This window comes from Psammomys obesus, unplaced genomic scaffold, assembly GCF_907164565.1.
Source record: "Psammomys obesus unplaced genomic scaffold, mPsaObe1.curated_primary_1811, whole genome shotgun sequence".
Lineage (NCBI taxonomy): Eukaryota > Metazoa > Chordata > Mammalia > Rodentia > Muridae > Psammomys > Psammomys obesus.
The window spans coordinates 33,794,756-33,812,826 of NW_026585797.1; the positions used below are offsets into that span (position 1 = coordinate 33,794,756).

The following is an 18,071-nucleotide window of genomic DNA, read 5'->3' on the forward strand; positions in this document are numbered from 1 at the left end:
ATATATGTGTGTGTGTGTGTGTGTGTGTGTGTATACACACACACACACACACACACACATATATACACACATATACATATGTGAGTGTACATATTCCCTGCTAAGCCTGTAGAAGTCAGAGGAAAACTCAGAGTTGGTTCTCTCCTTCCAATATGTGGGGCTCAGAGTTTGAACTCAGGCAATCATGTTTGGGAGCAAATACTTTCAGCCAGGGAGCAATCTTTCCCTGCAGCAGCTTTAATACTTGCTTTATCTGTAACTTAAAACTAACACTTTTCCTTGCCAAACTTCACATTTTCAACACTATGTTCTACCTTGTGCTCTACTGTAGACCTTTATACAGGATATAAGCTGTAATTGCAATGCACTCTAAATGCCATTTTGTCTTGAAATTTCCTTACTTGACCATTAATTCTGAATGAACACCAGTGAAGTTCTCAGGACACAAACAGGACAAAGCCACATTATTTGCCAGAATATGTCCTGAATGGCTTCCAGCCTAGTTTGTCTCTGAAACCTCCTGAGGTAGGCCTCCACTGCTTACATTTTTTCCTGGCATCTAGTCCTTCCACTTTATCAGAATGGGCCTCTAAGCCCTGCTTACAATATTCTAGGGCTTTTTGAGCCTGGATTTTCAAACTTCTGCAATCCTCCTCACAAACAAGGGCTAAAGGCCTAGGAAATCAAGCTTGGTAGAGTAGAGATTCACTCGTTGGCCAGCTTCCTTGTGTCTTTCTTGTTGCTTTGGTCAAATAACTGAACAGAAGCACGTTGAGGGAGGAGGGTTTACAAGTACAGTATGAGCAGGATGTGGCTGCTGTCACATTGTTTTCACAGCCAGGAAGCAGGAAGAGATGAACTACTTTATCCTTTTTATTTAGCCTGTGATCACACACTATGGGACGGTACCATATTTAGACATGCCCAAAAGTTCTGTTTCATGGTGATTTGAAATCATTTCAACTTGGTAATCGAGATTAACCATAACCATAACATGACTTTCCAAGTTGTTTAGATCTCAGGAAGCTTATGTATAAAGGCAGTTTATATATTTGAGTCTCTCAGTCCATTTTGCAAAGACACTGCTAATCATGTAGCATGACTGTGTGATTTATGAACTAAGTGGGCCTTACTGGATCAGCACTGGGTCAAAATATAGCAAGTTCCCATGAGTTCTTTTATAACTAGCAGTTATCTTTAGAAATTTTACCTTTCTCAATACCTTGGCAGGAAGATGGGTCTTTCATTTCTAATCTACAAGGAAAGCAACTAATTATTTATAAGAGCTATAGAAGCTTACAGAGACATATCTAATTATTAAGTTATGGATGTATGGTTTAATTTTCACAAAAATCTTTACATTTACTTGTTTGAAAACCCATAGGCGAGACTACTTCAACATACATTTCCAAAGAAATAAAAGTGATAAGTTTCCATCTGGTTGAAGTACAGGGACATAAAAATAAGTTATTTGTTTTTATGTTCAATAGCGGCAGTATGGTTTAGATAATTCTGGAGGATACAAACACCAGCAGCTACGACATATGGAGATAGAAGTAAATAGGGGAAGAATGCATCCATCTGAATTTCATAGCAGAAAAGCTGACATGTTGGAATCAATAGCTATTGGTATTGATGATGGAAAAACAAAAACTTCTGGTGAGTGCTTAAATCCAAGCCACGGTTTTACTATTGCATATTCCACTAGAGTAATAAAGCCACTGAATTTGATGAATTGTCTGTCAACAGTTTATATAGTTGAAGGTGAGATTGTATGCACACATATATTTTACAAAACATTTTAAAACTTCTAAACTTGTATTTTCATAGTAAACAGTACACTTAAAATTTGGTTTCTATTGTATTAACTAACAACAGTGCAAATGAACCTTCTGGATATTTTTATATTTTATTAGCATATATTAATTATATATAATAGTGTTTTATTATGATGTTTTCACATATATGTACTATATTCTGGTTGCATTCACTACCACCCCATTATCCTCTTTCCTCTCAACTTCTGCTGTTCCCTTTCTCCTCTTCCCTGTTAGTGTCTACCACTGCTCCTTGATGCCCTCTCACATCTACTTTCGTGTGCTTTTTATTTGTTAAGGTTTATTTGGTTTCAGTTAAGGGTTGCTTACAAGAACATAGATGAAGGGTTATTTAGAGGAGCGTGGGCAGGAAAAAAGGTGTGTTTCCTGACTCCCCAGCCTCCAATAATGTTAATTTTCCATAGATCCTAAGAGAGGAGAGGAGCCATATGAGTTCCCATCTAGTCATGCTTTAATGTCTGTAAATCCTCAGAGGTGAGTCCTTGTGGATATTTCTTTTCTTTGTGACAGAGTGTTGGCAAGCTCAGTTTTGTTCAGATAGTTACTGCTGCTGACTTTGAAAGCCAGCAGCCATACATGCCCAGAAGACAGCATTCCACATTTCACCTCTTCTTCAGGCTCTGCTATTTTAACAACCTATTAAATCTGCTATTCTTTGATGGTTCCTGAGCTTTGGCAGGGATGATGTAGATAACCCAATTAGGACTGAATATCAAATAGTCATTTATTCTCACTCAGTTCTTTCACTAGTTACTGACACCAATTACCTAAAGAATCTTTTCTGATCAAGTGTACAACAACACTAATATATGGATGTTAACATGAACAGTTAGAAGAAGTTTGATGGGCATAGCATGTCAACTTTATAAAACTGTAGTAGTTTTCCTATTAGGGTCTGTGAGTTACCTACCCAGAGGGGTTTGACTGTGTTATAGTACCAGACAAGACTTCCCTCTTGTGGATACACCTTCAATCAGCCAGAAAATCCTTGGTTACCCCAAGGAAGTCATCTCACTGAGACTTTATCTTAAATTATTGCGTGTTTAGACACATTACAGAAACATAATGTAAGCCACACGCAAAATTTTACATATCTTCAAGCCACATTAAAGAAAAAAAAATAACAAAACTGCAGAAGCATTTCAATTTACAATGAATTATGTGTTGATAAATTCACTGTAAGCCAAAAATACAAGTTGGAAAACAACAACAAAAAACTACCGAACTCCCTATCTAAGCAGCCATTAGACCGTGTTCAGTCTGCAGTCACCTTTCTACTATGGTGACTGACTGGAAGTGCTCTGTAGAAAATAACTTGTTACAAGCCTATCCATAGCTCATATGGTTTCTACTGAATGTATTGCTTTGGCAGTAAAGTTTACAAAACTCCCGTTGAACTATCTTAAGTCTAAATCCCATCTTCTAATAGTTTAAACCTAGTGTCTATTTCAACATGTCAGTATTAAGAAGGGTTTTTGCATATAGGGGTTATCATGCTCACCTCACAAAAGCTATTAGTTGAAATATTTTAATTCATGTTATATTTTATGCTGTTCAGCACCTTTCAGTTGGATAAGTCACAGTTCAAATGCTTGACAGCCTTGTGTGTATGATGGCCACACTATTGCTAATTACATTTTTGGATACCAAAAGCTTTGTATACATCGTTGCTTCTGGGTCCAAATGAACATTCTTATGTACTTGACACTTACAGTATATATAACTTTCTTAAGACTTGTATAGTTGGCTAGCTACAGAGCTAGCCAATAGTAACAATTAGATCTGCCTTATTCAAAATGGTATGTCTTCTTTTCCTGGTGAGTGGTTTGTTTTGTTCTTTCCAGTTATGTTTTTGTATATCGATTAGGATACTAATACAGTTTATATGGAAACAGTTGCATTCCCATGACTAGACTTTTTTTTTTTAAACAAAACCCATTACCTTATAAGGGGTACAGGAGCTGTCTCTGACATGAACTCAGTGTCAGGCTCTCTAATCACCTTCCCCTAGAGATGATGAGGAAGATGATGTAGCCAGCCTTGATGAGACCTGATAAGTTAGGGTCAGATAGAAGGAGAGAAGATCTTCCCCTCTCAGGGGACTAGGGAAAGGACATAGAGGGAAAAGAGGGAAGGTGGGTGGGACTGGGAGGAGACAAGAGAGAGGGGCCTCCAGTGGGGATACAAAATGATAAATTGTAATAAATATCTAAATTAAATAAAAAAAAAAAGACTTCTGGGGCTAGAGAGATGGCTCAGTAGTTTAGAGCCCTTGTTGCTCTTGGAGAGAATTCAGGTTCAATTCCCAGCATCCACATGGTAGTGTACCACAGCCTATAATCCCAGATCCAGGGGATAAATATTTATTTATTTATATTCATATAAATAAATATTTATGTACAAACACACACATACACACATGTTATCACTATGTATGTTCAGGCTTCCTGAAACTTGCTTTGTAGATCTAACTGGTTTTGAGCTCACAAATATCCACATGCATCTGCCTCCCAAGTTCTGTGATTAAAGACATGCACTGCTCTGCCAGACCTATATATGGTTATCTTTATATAGAAGTTTCAAATTTGAATATAATCAAATTTCTTAGGTTTTCTTTTTGGAGGGAAGTTTGAAACTCTGTAGCAAAGGCTAACCTAGAACTTGGTTATCGTCAGACTTTTGGCAGACCTCTGCCTCTACTTTCTAAATGCTAGAATTACTGGTTTGCCCACATAGCAAACCTCTCAATGTTTGTCTTTATTGTGTGTGTTCTGTTTGTCTTCAAAAATGGAAAGTTTTTTTTTTTAAAGATCACAAATGTGTATTCCTTTATGGTTCTTTAAATATATATATTTTTTTCAAAAATATATTATGGGAATGAAAGTTTCACCTGCAAGTATATTTGTGCACTTACAGGTCTGGTGCCCGTGGAGGACAAAAGTGGGTGTCAGATACTCTAGAGCTGGAATTACAGATGTTTGTGGCTACTACATGGGAATCAAACCTGGATCCTTGGAAATGGTAGCCACAAGAGAGCTCTCCAGTCCCTATATTTATAATTTTAATCTACCTGGTATTTCTTTGTTTGTGGGGGTGGAAGGCAAAGTGGGGCTCTAGGTTTTTTCCCCCTTGTTTATAACGATATTATATTTGAAAGCACTCATATATGATTGAAGTAGTTCTTTCCCTGACACCACTTATTGAGTCTGTTTTTCATCTGCAAAGCTGTCAGTCACTCTGGAGTTTGTGTTCCAGGTGGTTTTCAGTGGCCCAGTGTGGGCACTAGGAATGGAATCCGTGTCTTTTGCAGGAGTTGCAAGTGTTCTCTACTGAGCCGTCTCTCCAGTCTCATGGCAGAGTTTTACTTTTTTATTAATTATACAAGTGTCTATTAGAATAGTCACTTAATACTCCTTTATATATTTACAGCCTTGTAGTTTAAACAATAAAGTGTAATTAAACAAAAGGTAGCTTTTTGAGAAAACAGCCAAGGAAATTTAGGAATTAGGAAACTACTTCTAGCCCAGCATGGTGGTACACACTTGTAATCCCAGTACTCGGAGAGGCAGAGGAAGGTGGATTTCTGTGAGTTCGAGGCCATACTGGTTTAATGTGAGTCCAGGACAGCCAAGACTACACAGAGAAACCCTGTTTCTAAAACACAAACAAACAAAAGAAGAAAAAGAAACTACTTCTGAGAAATTTTTTCATTAATGTGGTTGTATGGTATCATTGCTAAGATAAAGGTTACCAGGAAATGAAGTATTCCTGCCTTACCTATAATAAGGATGCTAGAGTATACTTAAATATATTACTTGAATTATAGGTTTTCCTTTTTCCATTCTTCAAGGACTGTCTTAAATCTTGATCTCATCCAAGTTGACATTTATCTTTCTGTTTCTAGAGGGCCCATTCCATGACTTAATACTGTTTAATGTCACTTCATCATTTTTCTCCGTATCTAACCTTAGTACTCAGTTACAAGTTATTTTCATTGTTATTTTTCTTGAATATGAGTCTAATTTAAGTTTAAAAATATTTATAACCAATTTCTGTTCTTCATGATAGTGGGCATAGTTTTAAATACTGGTTACATGATTATTTTTGTTTTTTGTTGTTGTTGTGTTTTTTCTTTTTTAATCTGTCTCCCCAAAGACATATTTCCTTGTATTTCATTTAAATAAAATACTAAGAGAAAGCAAGAACTGCATAAAATATATCATGGCCCAGTATCTTCAGATTTTTTAAAGGAGACAAAATATACACAAAGAGCTGTAATGCCCTGCTGTGACAAAGTGTGACTAGATAAGTAGGGCCAGGGAAAAATAAATTCAGTGATTATTCCTAAGAGTTAGACAAATGTAATTTGAAGGTGATGTCTGGTCCTTAAAGGATTCTAGATGGAAGAAGAATGTTCTAAAAAGAAGAATTATATGTAACTTGTCCTAAAACCTGCTTCTAGCATTTGTAGTCTAGGGCCATTTTTCTAAGGATATTGTCACATTTATTCTCTTTTGCTTAGCATTTACTGTACTGTTATGTATAAAAAGTATAATACTAGGCCTGGAGAGATGGCTAAGAGGTTAAGGGCACTGGCTGCTCTTCCAGAGGACCTGAGTTCAATTTCTAGCAACCACATGGTGGCTCATAACCATCTATAATGAGATCTGGTGCCTTCTTCTGACATGCAAGCAGACATTGTATACATAATAAATAAATAAATCTTAAACAAACAAAACAATTACAAAAAAAAATTTAAAAAGTATAATACTGAAGTTTAATTAAGGGTTCTAAATCTCTTCTATTTTAGGAATTATTGAAGCCCTCCATAGGTATTATCAGAACACTGCCACAGACGTGAGGTGTGTGTGGCTTTCTACAGTGGTGGATCATTTTCATTCATCTTTTGGGGACAAAGGTTGGGGTTGTGGCTATAGAAATTTCCAGATGCTACTGTCATCGTTACTGAAAAATGATGTATATGGTGATTGCTTGAAAGGTATGTAAAGTACTATCATCATTTTGAGTTTATGATATACAGAAGGTATTAGGAATAAGTTTCTTAGAAACTCTTGTGGATTTTTCTAGTAGAGTGTATGTTACTACATGATCTTATTGTTCAGTATATTAGTACATCATCTTGTTACTTATTTGCTTATGTAATTTCAGGTATGTCAGTTCCTTGTATTCCAAAAATTCAGTCCATGATTGAAGATGCATGGAATGAAGGTTTTGATCCTCAGGGAGCCTCTCAGCTTAATAACAAATTACAGGGAACAAAAGCCTGGATTGGAGCATGTGAGATTTATACTCTTCTGACCTCTCTGAAAGTAAAGTATGTACCTGCAAATTCCAGTTAATATTATTGTATTCATTTGCAAACTGTCAGCATTAAATTTAGTATGATTAAAGTTAGCAACTGTCCTAGCTATTTTTTTCATGCTCTGATAAAATATGCTGACAAAAGGAGCTGAAGGGAGAAAGGGCTTATTCTGACTTTCAGTTTCAAAAGCTACCCTCCATTGTTGTGGGAATCAGGGAAGGTGTAGTGGCAGAAAGCAGGAGACTGGCTATCACCTTGCATCAGCAGTGAGGAAACAGGGTGTCAGTAGGTTAGGTTAGGGCCTGCCTCCTCCAGTGAGGCTCTTCCTCCTGCGTTTCCCACAACCTTCCCAAACACACTACCAGCTGACCAAGTCTAAGGTGAGCTTGCAAAGGACAGTTCACATTCTAACTACAACAGAAACCATAACAGTTTTGAATATTTTGGAGATTTCATTGCCATGAGAGACAAGGATGGACTGTTTAGGCAAAAATTTAAAATAAGATATTAAATGCTTTTGTTTATACTTAAAATAGTTTTGAGTAACATAGATGTGAGCCTACTTTAGCACTTATTTATTCAAGATGACTCAAATGAAGGAAGTAAACCACTGTAGCCAAACAGTACTTACATTGATGTAGAGATGTGAACTCCATCATATTTTTTTCCTGTGACTTTTACTAGTAATGTCTGTAACTGGAATGGAAGAAAATTGAAAGTATTCAATATACTTTTTACATTTATATATTTATTTTTTGGAGGAGAATATTTAGAATTTTTTTTTTTTTTTTTTTTGGCCCGGGAGACACAAGAATATTTTTTACTTGTAGAAATGATTAATACTGGGAATTAAAATCAGAATTCAGTTTTTTATTTCTTTTATATAAAGATATACAAAAACTTACTGATTGATTTTTTAATATGTTTCTGTGTCTACACTGTTATAAATTAGCTGAGTAGAAAAAAATCCTGGAAGTAAGTTTGTTTTCAAACTTTTAAAAAGTTTACTGTTTTTAAATTATGTGTATAAATACATATTTGTGTATATGTGCACATGAGTGCAGGTGGATCCCCTGGGCCGGAGTTATCAGCCGATTGTGACCAAATGTGGAGCTTTTGTAAGAGTAGTATGTCCTTTTAATCACTGAGCTGTTTCTGTAATCCCCTAATTTTTAATTACTATATGTGTTTGAGTGTGCATGTGGAGGTCAGAAGACAAATTTGTGGAGTGATATACCCTTCCACGTTAATGTGGGCACCAGGGATTGAACTCAGGTCACCATCCTTGCACAGCAAACACATTTACTCACTGAACCATTGTACTAGCCCTCGAGTCAGTTTCTAGTTGATCATCAGGGCTAGAGGCATTAGAATGAAGTGGTAATGTCCCAGCTTATGGCACATGAGTTTATTCATTTATGTATTTATTTATTTATTTTTTTATTGATTACAGTTTATTCATTTTGTATCCCAGCTGTAGCCTCTCCTTCATTCCCTCCCAACCCCATCCTTCCTCTCTCATCTCCTCGTATGCCCCTCCCAAGTCCATTGATAGGGGAAGTCCTCCTCCCTTTCCCTCTGACCCTAGCCTATGTGGTTTTATCAAGACTGGTTGCATTGTCTTCCTCTGTGGCCTGGAAAGGCTGCTCCTCCCTCAGGGGGGAGGTGATCAAAGAGCAGACCACTGAGTTCATGTCAGAGACAGTCTCTGTTCCCATTACTAGGGAACCCACTTGGACACTGAGCTGCCATGGGCTACATCTGTGCAGGGGTTCTAGGTTATATCCATGAGGTCCTTAGTTGGAATATCAGTCGCAGAAAAGACCCCTGAGGCCCATGAGTTTTAAAAGTCAAGCAGGGAGGCTTTTTATGTTAGGAAATCTTTGTAACCTTTAGCTCATCCATCAGTCTTACTATGAATGATTTGAATAATTTGAATTACTGTAGTGATTTGAATAATTATTTTCCCCACAAAATGGTTTCTAAATAAAGCGTAAAAATATATTTACTTTTCATTCCTTCATAGGGAAGTAATGGATATATGTTTGTTCTAAATTAAGATTTTTTTGTTAGAATAATTGCTTTTTTTTTGCAAAAATTTGTAAAATATCCTCTAAATTATCTGCTCTGTCAATTGTTTAGGTGCCGCATTATTGATTTTCACAAGTCGACTGGTCCTTCGGGTACACACCCTCGCTTATTTGAATGGATATTGAACTATTATTCTTCAGAGAGAGAAGGGAACCCAAAGGTTGTGTGTACATCTAAACCTCCCATCTATCTCCAGCATCAAGGTGAGGAGATCTCACACACCACTGCACTCTTTTAAGATAGCAGATTAGCTCTTGCTTAAAGACAAGTTAAGATTTCAGTAGTAGAGGAGATGGGGTGGGCAGCTGTGACTGATTGTCAGAGCTACTTTTCATTCTGGTATATTCTTCTTCGGGAACCCAACTTCTTGCGACTTTTGCACTTCCTGTCCTCTTTTTCTGGTCCACTGCTCTCATTATTCATCCCTTGTTCTCTTTCAGTCTTTACTCACTTGTCACGTATGTTAAGCCTTTCCAGGACACACAGTGAAAGTCTGTGTGTGTGTGTCTGTGTTCTAAACACATAGAAGCCTACACACTGAGACTACGAATGTATGTATAGTAATAACTGTGTATAGATGTGACATATTGACTGTTATTTATACATTGACTAGGTCACAGTCGAACAATTATTGGAATTGAAGAGAGAAAAAACCGAACATTGTGTTTACTAATATTTGATCCCGGATGTCCTTCTCGAGAAATGCAGAAACTATTAAGGCAAGACATAGAAGCTAGTAGTCTGAGGCAACTGCGGAAATCTGTGGGAAATCTGAAACATAAGCAGTACCAAATTGTAGCTGTAGAGGGTGTCCTTTCACCAGAGGAGAAACTTGTAAGTATTTCAGTATTGGCTGAAGTAGTTTAAAATTTTTAGTTAAAATCAGTGTTATCTTGTTTTATCACCTCAGAACTCATTCTGTCTCATGAAATGACAAATGCCTAATATCACTGAGTTTCTGAAATGGACATTTTAAAATTTAGATGGTACCTAAATGTCTTTTACTTGCTTAACTCATCTTCATAAAAAATTTTAAATTGTAAATTTAATTTTTAATGACAAGTTAGTGATGAGCAACAGTAAAATGGTTATAAAAATAATCCATTACCTAACTCATGTGGTCTTCTAGTTATCTCAGTTCTAGGATAACTTGTCTTTATCCTTTATAGTAAAGTGATGAGTTTCAAATTATTGAAGAATTTCTAGGTATTAGAACACCTTCACTGAGGTTATGAGTTACAGCTACATCATAGGACACCAAGCCTAAGAATGCATAAGACCCCAGAATCTTAAATTTTTATTTTTATCTTATTTTTAATTGCATGTATTTGAGTGGGATTGTGTTTTTGAGGGCAGTGCTCACAGAAGCTGGAAGAGGGCATTAGAGCTGGATTCCAGGTGGTCGTGGGCTGCTGGAGGTGGGTGCTGGGAAATGCATTTAGACCTTCTGCAAGAGCGCTGTGCTCTCTTGACCACTGAGCACCTCTCCATCCCAAGAGCTGCAAATGTTATGAGAAAATAGAAAGAGTACTTATTGAGGACCTCATATTTGTTTCCCTCTGAAGACGAGGGTGAGTACTTGAGAGGGACATGGGAAATAACAAGATCGAGGGGAAAGAACTAATGTATAAAATAGGAGGTAGCTACAGCTAAGTTTTAGGGCATACTTTTCCACTTGGAATTTTCATTGCTATCTTGAAAAATATCCAGGCTTAATTTTCCACATTAAAATAATATACAGAATTGATAAGATGGCTCAGCAGTCAGAGGTACTTGCCTTCAATCCTGACAAACTTGATCCTCAGGATCCATGTGGTATAAAGAGAACTGACTTCCACAGTTATGCAACTTCATCTGTGTGCTATGGTATATGTATGCCAATATATACATACATACATACACACACATGTACACCAATAAAAAATAAATGTAACTAAATTTTTTTAAAGTGATAATATAGCATAATTAATTTCTAGATTATAATCAAAGCTCCTTTTTTTTTTTTTTTCTCAATTCTTTTTCAAGGCCAGAAAACAAGCTTCTCAAGTGTTTACAGCAGAGAAGATTCCTTGAATTAGATATTTCTGTGGTTTTGTAATTATCTTTTTTTCTGCTACTGATACAGTTGAATTTGATTTTGCTTAAGTCCTTGATATATTTAAGTAATAAATGCCTGTTATCTTCTCCGCATATCATCGTCTAGTACTTAGTTGAATAAAATACCTTGTTTGTATTGTTGGTTTTGATTGCTGGTCCACATATCAGAAACTTGTCTTATAGTTATAAGCTAATGTGAATTACTTGTGTTAGCATTCTTAGTACTTAGCATCTGTTAATAGGTTTAATTTAAAATGGTTGTTGAGGCAAGTATTGTTACTATTATTATTATTTAACTTTTTATTGATTCTTTGTGAGTTTCACATCAAGCTTCACAGTCAGGCTTATCTCCACATTTCTTCTTGTCTACCTATCACCCTTGCAACCCACCAATAAAAAACACAAACAACAGCAACAGCAAAACCAAAGCATAGAAAACATTGTGGAAGTTGTAGTATGTTACAGTGTGTCCCCCAGCATATCCCTCTGTCCACACATCTTCACTTGCAAATGGTTATTACAATGAGCTATTGCTCTGTTCAAGATCTCTAGCTTCTGTGACACTGTCTATATCACAGATGATACAGATTTTGGAGTGGGCCATCTTAGAGTTCTGGATCTGGGTCTGGGTAGTCACACAGCTGGTCAGCCCACTGGCTCTCCCTTATCTGAACCACTAGGGGGAGTTCTCCACCACTGCTTAGGTTAGGCCACCCAAGGCTGCAATCAGCAGAAGGCTGAGGTAACTCTTGTTCTCATCCTTTCAGGCGGGCTCACCCATGCCTTCGCCATCAGGGCCAAACCCACTGTCTTGCCCAGCGAGGTGTAGGGCCTGCTCTCTTGAGTGCTATAGCTAGTGAGAGAGCAGGGCTAGCTCTCCCTCTCTAATGCCTTTGGAGTCAGCTCTCCTGACTACCAAAGGTGGTAAGGGGGTGGGTGTCATACCTGTGCAGATGAGTGGCAGGGTCAGCTCAACCACACTCCTGCCATTAGGGCCCGCTCCACTGTGCTTCCTGGGTGAGGCACAGGGCCTGCTTGCCCGAATGGAGTGCTGCCAGCAGTCAGAGTTGGAGCCAGCTTTTCAGAACTCTGCACCTAGTAAAAGGCAGAGCCAGTTCTGCACAGACTCTGGACATCCAGGTGGTCTCTAGCTGCTGCTCCAGCCAGAGACATTGATACTGACCCCTGCCACTGCATAACCACGCACTCAGACGTGGCCCTCAGCTGCAGCCCAGGTTGGGACCTTACTGTGGCCCCAAGTGACAGGGCTGGCCATTTACAACAGGCTACTCCTCTCTACCTTCGAATCTCTAGTTCCATCCTTCATAATGCTGAAGCTGTTCTACCTCTCTTCTCTCCCTTCTGACTACCACATACATACCCACACACTATGGTAGTTCCAGCTGCAGACTGGCCATGTGGCTGGCTGGTCTCTGGGTGATATCCCCCATCCATGCTACGTGGTGTGTCGTTGAGCAGGTGACCGTGGCCCACCTGTGCCATGCACTGGAGGGCAGGTCTGTGGGTGGCATATCAGTCCACATGTCTCTGCTGTCTTCCTTCTGCACTGCATTGCCTAGATTTGGTTTGATTTTTATGTGTCCTAGGCATAAAACAGTTTTGGCCACCAAGCCAGGCATCAAGCTAGGATGAACAAAGGACTGCCTTCTGCTCTGCCCCTGACTGATATAAGACCACCACCAATAAGCTGTCTCTTTGCCCATTGCCAGGAGGGCAAGTACTATTATTAGCCATATGAGGGAGCTGAATCTCTGAGAAATTAGTGATTTATTCAAGAACATAACTGTGTTCCAAGATGGAGCCCACAGATGTCTCACTATTTTTCTTTTGTTAATCTAGGTTTTATTGCTGTGGTAGGTATACAAGAGCTAATTTAAAGGAGGAAATGTTTATTTTGCTTCATGGTTTCAGTGCTTGGTAGGCTTACTTGGTAGGCCGAGACAGAACATCATGGTTGCAGGCTGTGGAGGTGCTTGAGCAGAGCACTTTACTCACTGTGGCCAGAAAGCTGAGGGAGGGGCAGGAAGGGGCCAGGAACATGCTAAGTACACCCAGAGTGACCTGCTTCCTCCAGTAGCAAGTTCAGATAATCCTTCAAATGACTAATCTACTGGCTAGGTCAGAACTCCAGGTCCAATTATCTCTATAACTGGATCTACCAGTTGAGTCCAGACTTTGAACACTTGAGCTATTTAGGGGACACTGAGATTACCATATAATGAGATTCCATTCATGCTGTTTAGTTATTGCCTTACTGTGTAACAAGCTCTAAAATCAAGGATTCTCTTGTCAAATATGTCCACAAATCTATGTCTCTGATGAGCGTCTTCTGTTTTAATATGTCCTATATAGGAAAGGAGTGTTAGAGTCTGGTCATGTATCCTTTGTATGCATGTATGCAAGAATCTTTTGCTATACCTCACAAAGGGATTATTATTGAAAGACTCTTAGAATTTGTGGTTAACTTAGAGAAGTGGGTTGGAACCAAATCAGAAGCTACAATTTTGTGTCAGTTATTATAGCAGGAACAATCAAGTTAGAAGCTGTACAATGTTCAAATTTCAGATTATAAAGAGAGCAAACATAGATGATTGTAGAAGTCCTCAGAAAGAAATGAGAAGAAATGGATATTGAGCAATTTAAAATGTGTTTCCTAAAAAGAGTAAGAACCTGCTTGAAGATACACGAAGTGCAGTGCTCCAGCAAAGACTGAATTTTGTACCCTTTTTTATTTTAATTTTTATCTTTTTATTAATTACAGTTTATTCACTCTGTATTCCGGCTGTAGCCCTCTCCCTTCTTCCTTCCCAATTCCACCCTCCCTCCCCATCTCCTCCCACACCCCTCTCCAAGTCCACTGATAGGGGAAGTCCTCCTCTCCTTCCATCTGATCTTAGTTTATCAGGTCTCATCAGGACTGCTTGCATTGTCTTCCTCTGGGCCTGGTAAGGCTGCTCCCTCATTTGGGGGAGGTGATCAAAGAGCCAGCCACTGAGTTCATGTCAGAGACACTTCCTGTTCCCCTTACTAGGAAACCCACTTGGAGACTGACCTGCCATGGGCTACATCTGTGCAGGGGTTCTAGGTTATCTCTAGGTATGGTCCTTGGTTGGAGTATCAGTCTCAGAAAAAGACATCTGTGCCCAGATTACTTGATTCTGCTGCTCTCCTGTGGAGTTCCTGTCCCCTCCGGGTCTTTCTCACCTTTTTTTGTAAGATTCCCTGCATTCTGCCCAAAGTTTGGCTATGAGCCTCAGAATCTGCTTTAATACCCTGATGGGTAGAGCCCTTTGTGGTAGGCTCCTGTCCGGTTTCCTGTTTTCTCCCTCTTCCAATGTCTGTTCTGTTTGCTTTCCTGAGTGAGGATTGATCATCTTATTCTGGGTCCTCCTCCTTGCTTAGCTTCTTTATGTGTACAGATTTTAGTATGTTTATCCTATATTATATATCTAATATCCACTTATAAGTGAGTATATACCATGTGTGTCTTTCTGCTCCTGGGATACCTCACTCAGGATGATCTTTTCTAGTTCCTACCATTTGCCTGCAAATTTCATAATTTCCTTGTTTTTAATTGCTGAGTAGTATTCCATTTTGTCAATATACCACAATTTCTCTATGCCTTCCTCAGGTGAGGGGCATCTGGGTTGTTTCTAGGTTCTGGCTATTACGAATAAAGCTGCTATGAACATGGTTGATCAGATGTCCTTTTTGTGTACTTGAGCATATTTTGGGTATATGCCTTGAACTTTGTACTCTTAAGAACAAGAATTTGCCAGGCTCGCATGCCTGTAATTCCAGCAATGGGGAGGCAGAGGCAGGCGGATCTTTTCGTTCAAGACCAGCCTGGTCTACAAAGCAATAGGATAGCCAGGGCTACACAGAGAAATCCTTTCTCAGAAAACAAAAGAAAACAAACAAAAACAAGAATTTAGTACTTGGAGAACCCTTTCCACCTGCCCTCTTGACAGTCAATTTCTATTTTATATCACTATATAGTTGTGTTTCCGTCGCCTAGATTATCAGACAGACTCCCAATGAAACTCTCAGCCTTAGTTATCTATATTTTGCCCTTAACATTAAAGCTAAAGTGTTTAACCTTTACATGTATTTGTGTGACCTAGTTTGCCACTGTCTCTTGCTGGTTTGTAAATGCCAGCCTGCAGGAAAGCCAGTGGAACCTTGAGTGGGTGTGTATTGTAGACATGGGCATGGTCACACCAGGGACCAATGCCTCAGCCCCATGGAATGGTAAAGCCTTCCTAGGGTCCGGGTGCAAGTATTGACAGCGAGGACAGAAAAATATCCACTGTAGCTTTCTCAATTCCCACTCCATGTCTACGGTCTGAAGACTTCTACCCTACAGAGACTTTTTACCAATGTTGGTCAAAGCTGCCTCCTCGTTCAAGTGCCTCCTTCTCTGGCTGTATGCGAAAACCCTGCCTCCCTGTTTAACTGTGCACAGTAAACACAACGGGACTGCTAACATGGTTGCTGATATTTCTCCCTCAGACCAGTTTTCCCAATCCCAGCTCTCCTGTGTGTGTTTATCTTTTTTTCATTCCCTCATCTCTCAGACCAATCCCTGGAGCCATGGCAACAGCTATACCCACTGGCCAGCCTTTGCCTACCTCCCCATACCTTTCACTGGAAGTTATATTCAATCCAAAGTTCCTTGCCAAAATGCAGCCCCTTGGTAAACTGTACTCTCTTTAATTTTATATTTCCCTCTTCAGTAAAAGCAATACTCAGGGGCAGTGTCTAGGTTTTATTCCTAATTTTATGATGGCTAGTCCATTTAGATTTTTAAATGCTGGAGGATGAAGAGTTGGCTCAGTGGTTAAGAGCACCTTTTCCTCTTCCAAGAAAGAGGACCTATGTTTACTTCTGAGCACCACGTGGTGGCTCACAACCACCTGTTACTCCAGTTCCATGGCATCCAACAATGAATGACTCTGGTAGGCATCATACATGCACATGATGCATTTACCTGCATGCAGGCAAAGCCCTAATACACACAACATAATAAAATAATTTTTAAAATGCCTTTTTAGTGAATTAGAATGTTTTCAGAGTGTTAGTGGTAGAGATTGTAAGTTTAAAGTGTCTGGATATTGTCACCTCTCATCTCTGTAATCCTTTCCCACCAATAAGGAAGAGAAAGGAGATGGATGGAGAAGTTGAGGAAAACAAAAGATCTAAGAATTTGAAAACAGCCTTAAAAGTTATTTATTACAATTTATTCACTTTGTATCCCAGCCGTAGCCCCCTCGTCTCCACCCAATCTCACCCTCCCTCCCTCTTCTCCTCCCATGACCCTCCTGCAGTCCACTGATAGGGAAGGTCCTCCTCCCCTTCCATCTGACCCTAGCCTATCAGGTCTCTTCAGGACTGGCTGCATTGTCTTCCTCTGTGTCCTGATAAGGCTGCTCCCTGCTCAGGGAGAAGTGATCAAAGAGCCAGCCACTTAGTTCCAGCCACTTAGTTCATGTCAGAGACAGCCCTGGTTCCCCTTACTAGGGAACTAACTTGGAGACTGGGCTGCCATGGGTTACATCTGTGCAGGGGTTCTCGGTTATCTCTATGCATGGTCCTTGGTTGGAATATCAGTCTCAGAAAAGATCTTTGTGCCCAGATTTTTATTCTCAATTTCCTATGGAATAACAAGAAACGTAGAATACCTAAAACAATCCTCTACAATAAAAGATCTTCTGGAGGTATCCCCATTCCTGATGTATAGAGCAACAGTAATGAAAAACTGCATGGTACTGGCATAGAAACCGACTAGTGGATCAATGGATTCGAATAGAAGACCAAGAAATAAACCCGCACACGTATGGACACCTGAATTTTCACAAAGATGCCAAAACCATACAATGGAAAAAAGAGCATCTTCAACAAATGGTGCTAGTCTAACTAGATGTCTACATGTAGAAAATGCATATAGATCCATACTTATCACCTGCACAAAACTAAAGTCCAAGTGAATCGAAGACCTTAACATAAAACCAGACACACTAAACCTGTTAGAAGAAAAAGTGGGGAAGAGCCTTGAACTCACTGGCACAGGAGACAACTTCCTGAACAGCATAGGCTCTAAGATTAACAGTCAATAAATGGGAACTTTTCAGCTTTTACTCAGATTATAGAATCGTGAATGCTCATCCAGGGAAGAGAATAAGTACACATGCACAATATTTGCACATAATATCATTGCTTCCAGAATAAGCAACTACAGATTTAAGAATGCATACTCCAGTTCTGGCAGGCAAGCTAGAATAATGCTTTCTGTTAATGGTTAGAGGTTTGTTTATTTTTTTTTGGACTTACACGTATGAGTATTTTGTCGCCCCCCCCCCCACATACACACACATGATGTGTGTGTGTTTGTGTGTCTGTGTTACCCCTGAAAGAAGGCAGTGTTGGATTCCCTGGAACTGATGTGTTCAAGCTAATGTGTAGATGTTGGTAACTGAACCCAGGTCCTCTGCAAGTGAAGAAGTGCCCTTAGCCACTGAGCCATCTCTTTAGTCCCTGGTTATCAATGTTTTAAACTCCATATTCCTTGACTCTCAAAAACTAGAAGTTTCCAAGAAGCATTGTGAATTATAACTTTCAATACTTGCCATATTAGGAGTTAAATTTGAGTATTGTGGTACACTCCTTTAATCCTAGCACATGGGACGCAGAGACAGGTGGAT

At 39.2% G+C, this 18,071-nt stretch overlaps 1 protein-coding gene and 1 non-coding gene across 3 annotated transcripts in view; one reads left to right on the forward strand and one right to left on the reverse strand.

Moving 5' to 3' along the window:
* Zup1 (zinc finger containing ubiquitin peptidase 1) overlaps positions 1 to 15,076 on the forward strand; it is a 28,462-nt gene extending 13,386 nt beyond the window's left edge. For both annotated transcript variants that reach the window (XM_055599455.1, XM_055599456.1), the window contains exons 5-10: positions 1,491 to 1,659; positions 6,649 to 6,837; positions 7,008 to 7,173; positions 9,304 to 9,455; positions 9,866 to 10,086; positions 11,278 to 15,076. In XM_055599455.1, coding sequence (XP_055455430.1) covers positions 1,491 to 1,659; positions 6,649 to 6,837; positions 7,008 to 7,173; positions 9,304 to 9,455; positions 9,866 to 10,086; positions 11,278 to 11,325 — 945 coding nt within the window. In that variant the 3' untranslated portion in view covers positions 11,326 to 15,076. The remainder of the gene's footprint in view (positions 1 to 1,490; positions 1,660 to 6,648; positions 6,838 to 7,007; positions 7,174 to 9,303; positions 9,456 to 9,865; positions 10,087 to 11,277) is intronic.
* On the reverse strand, positions 12,944 to 13,086 carry LOC129670859 (small nucleolar RNA SNORA48). The gene has a single exon (XR_008719267.1). It is a non-coding gene; the product is annotated as a small nucleolar RNA SNORA48 (small nucleolar RNA).
* Positions 15,077 to 18,071: the final 2,995 nt, after the last annotated feature.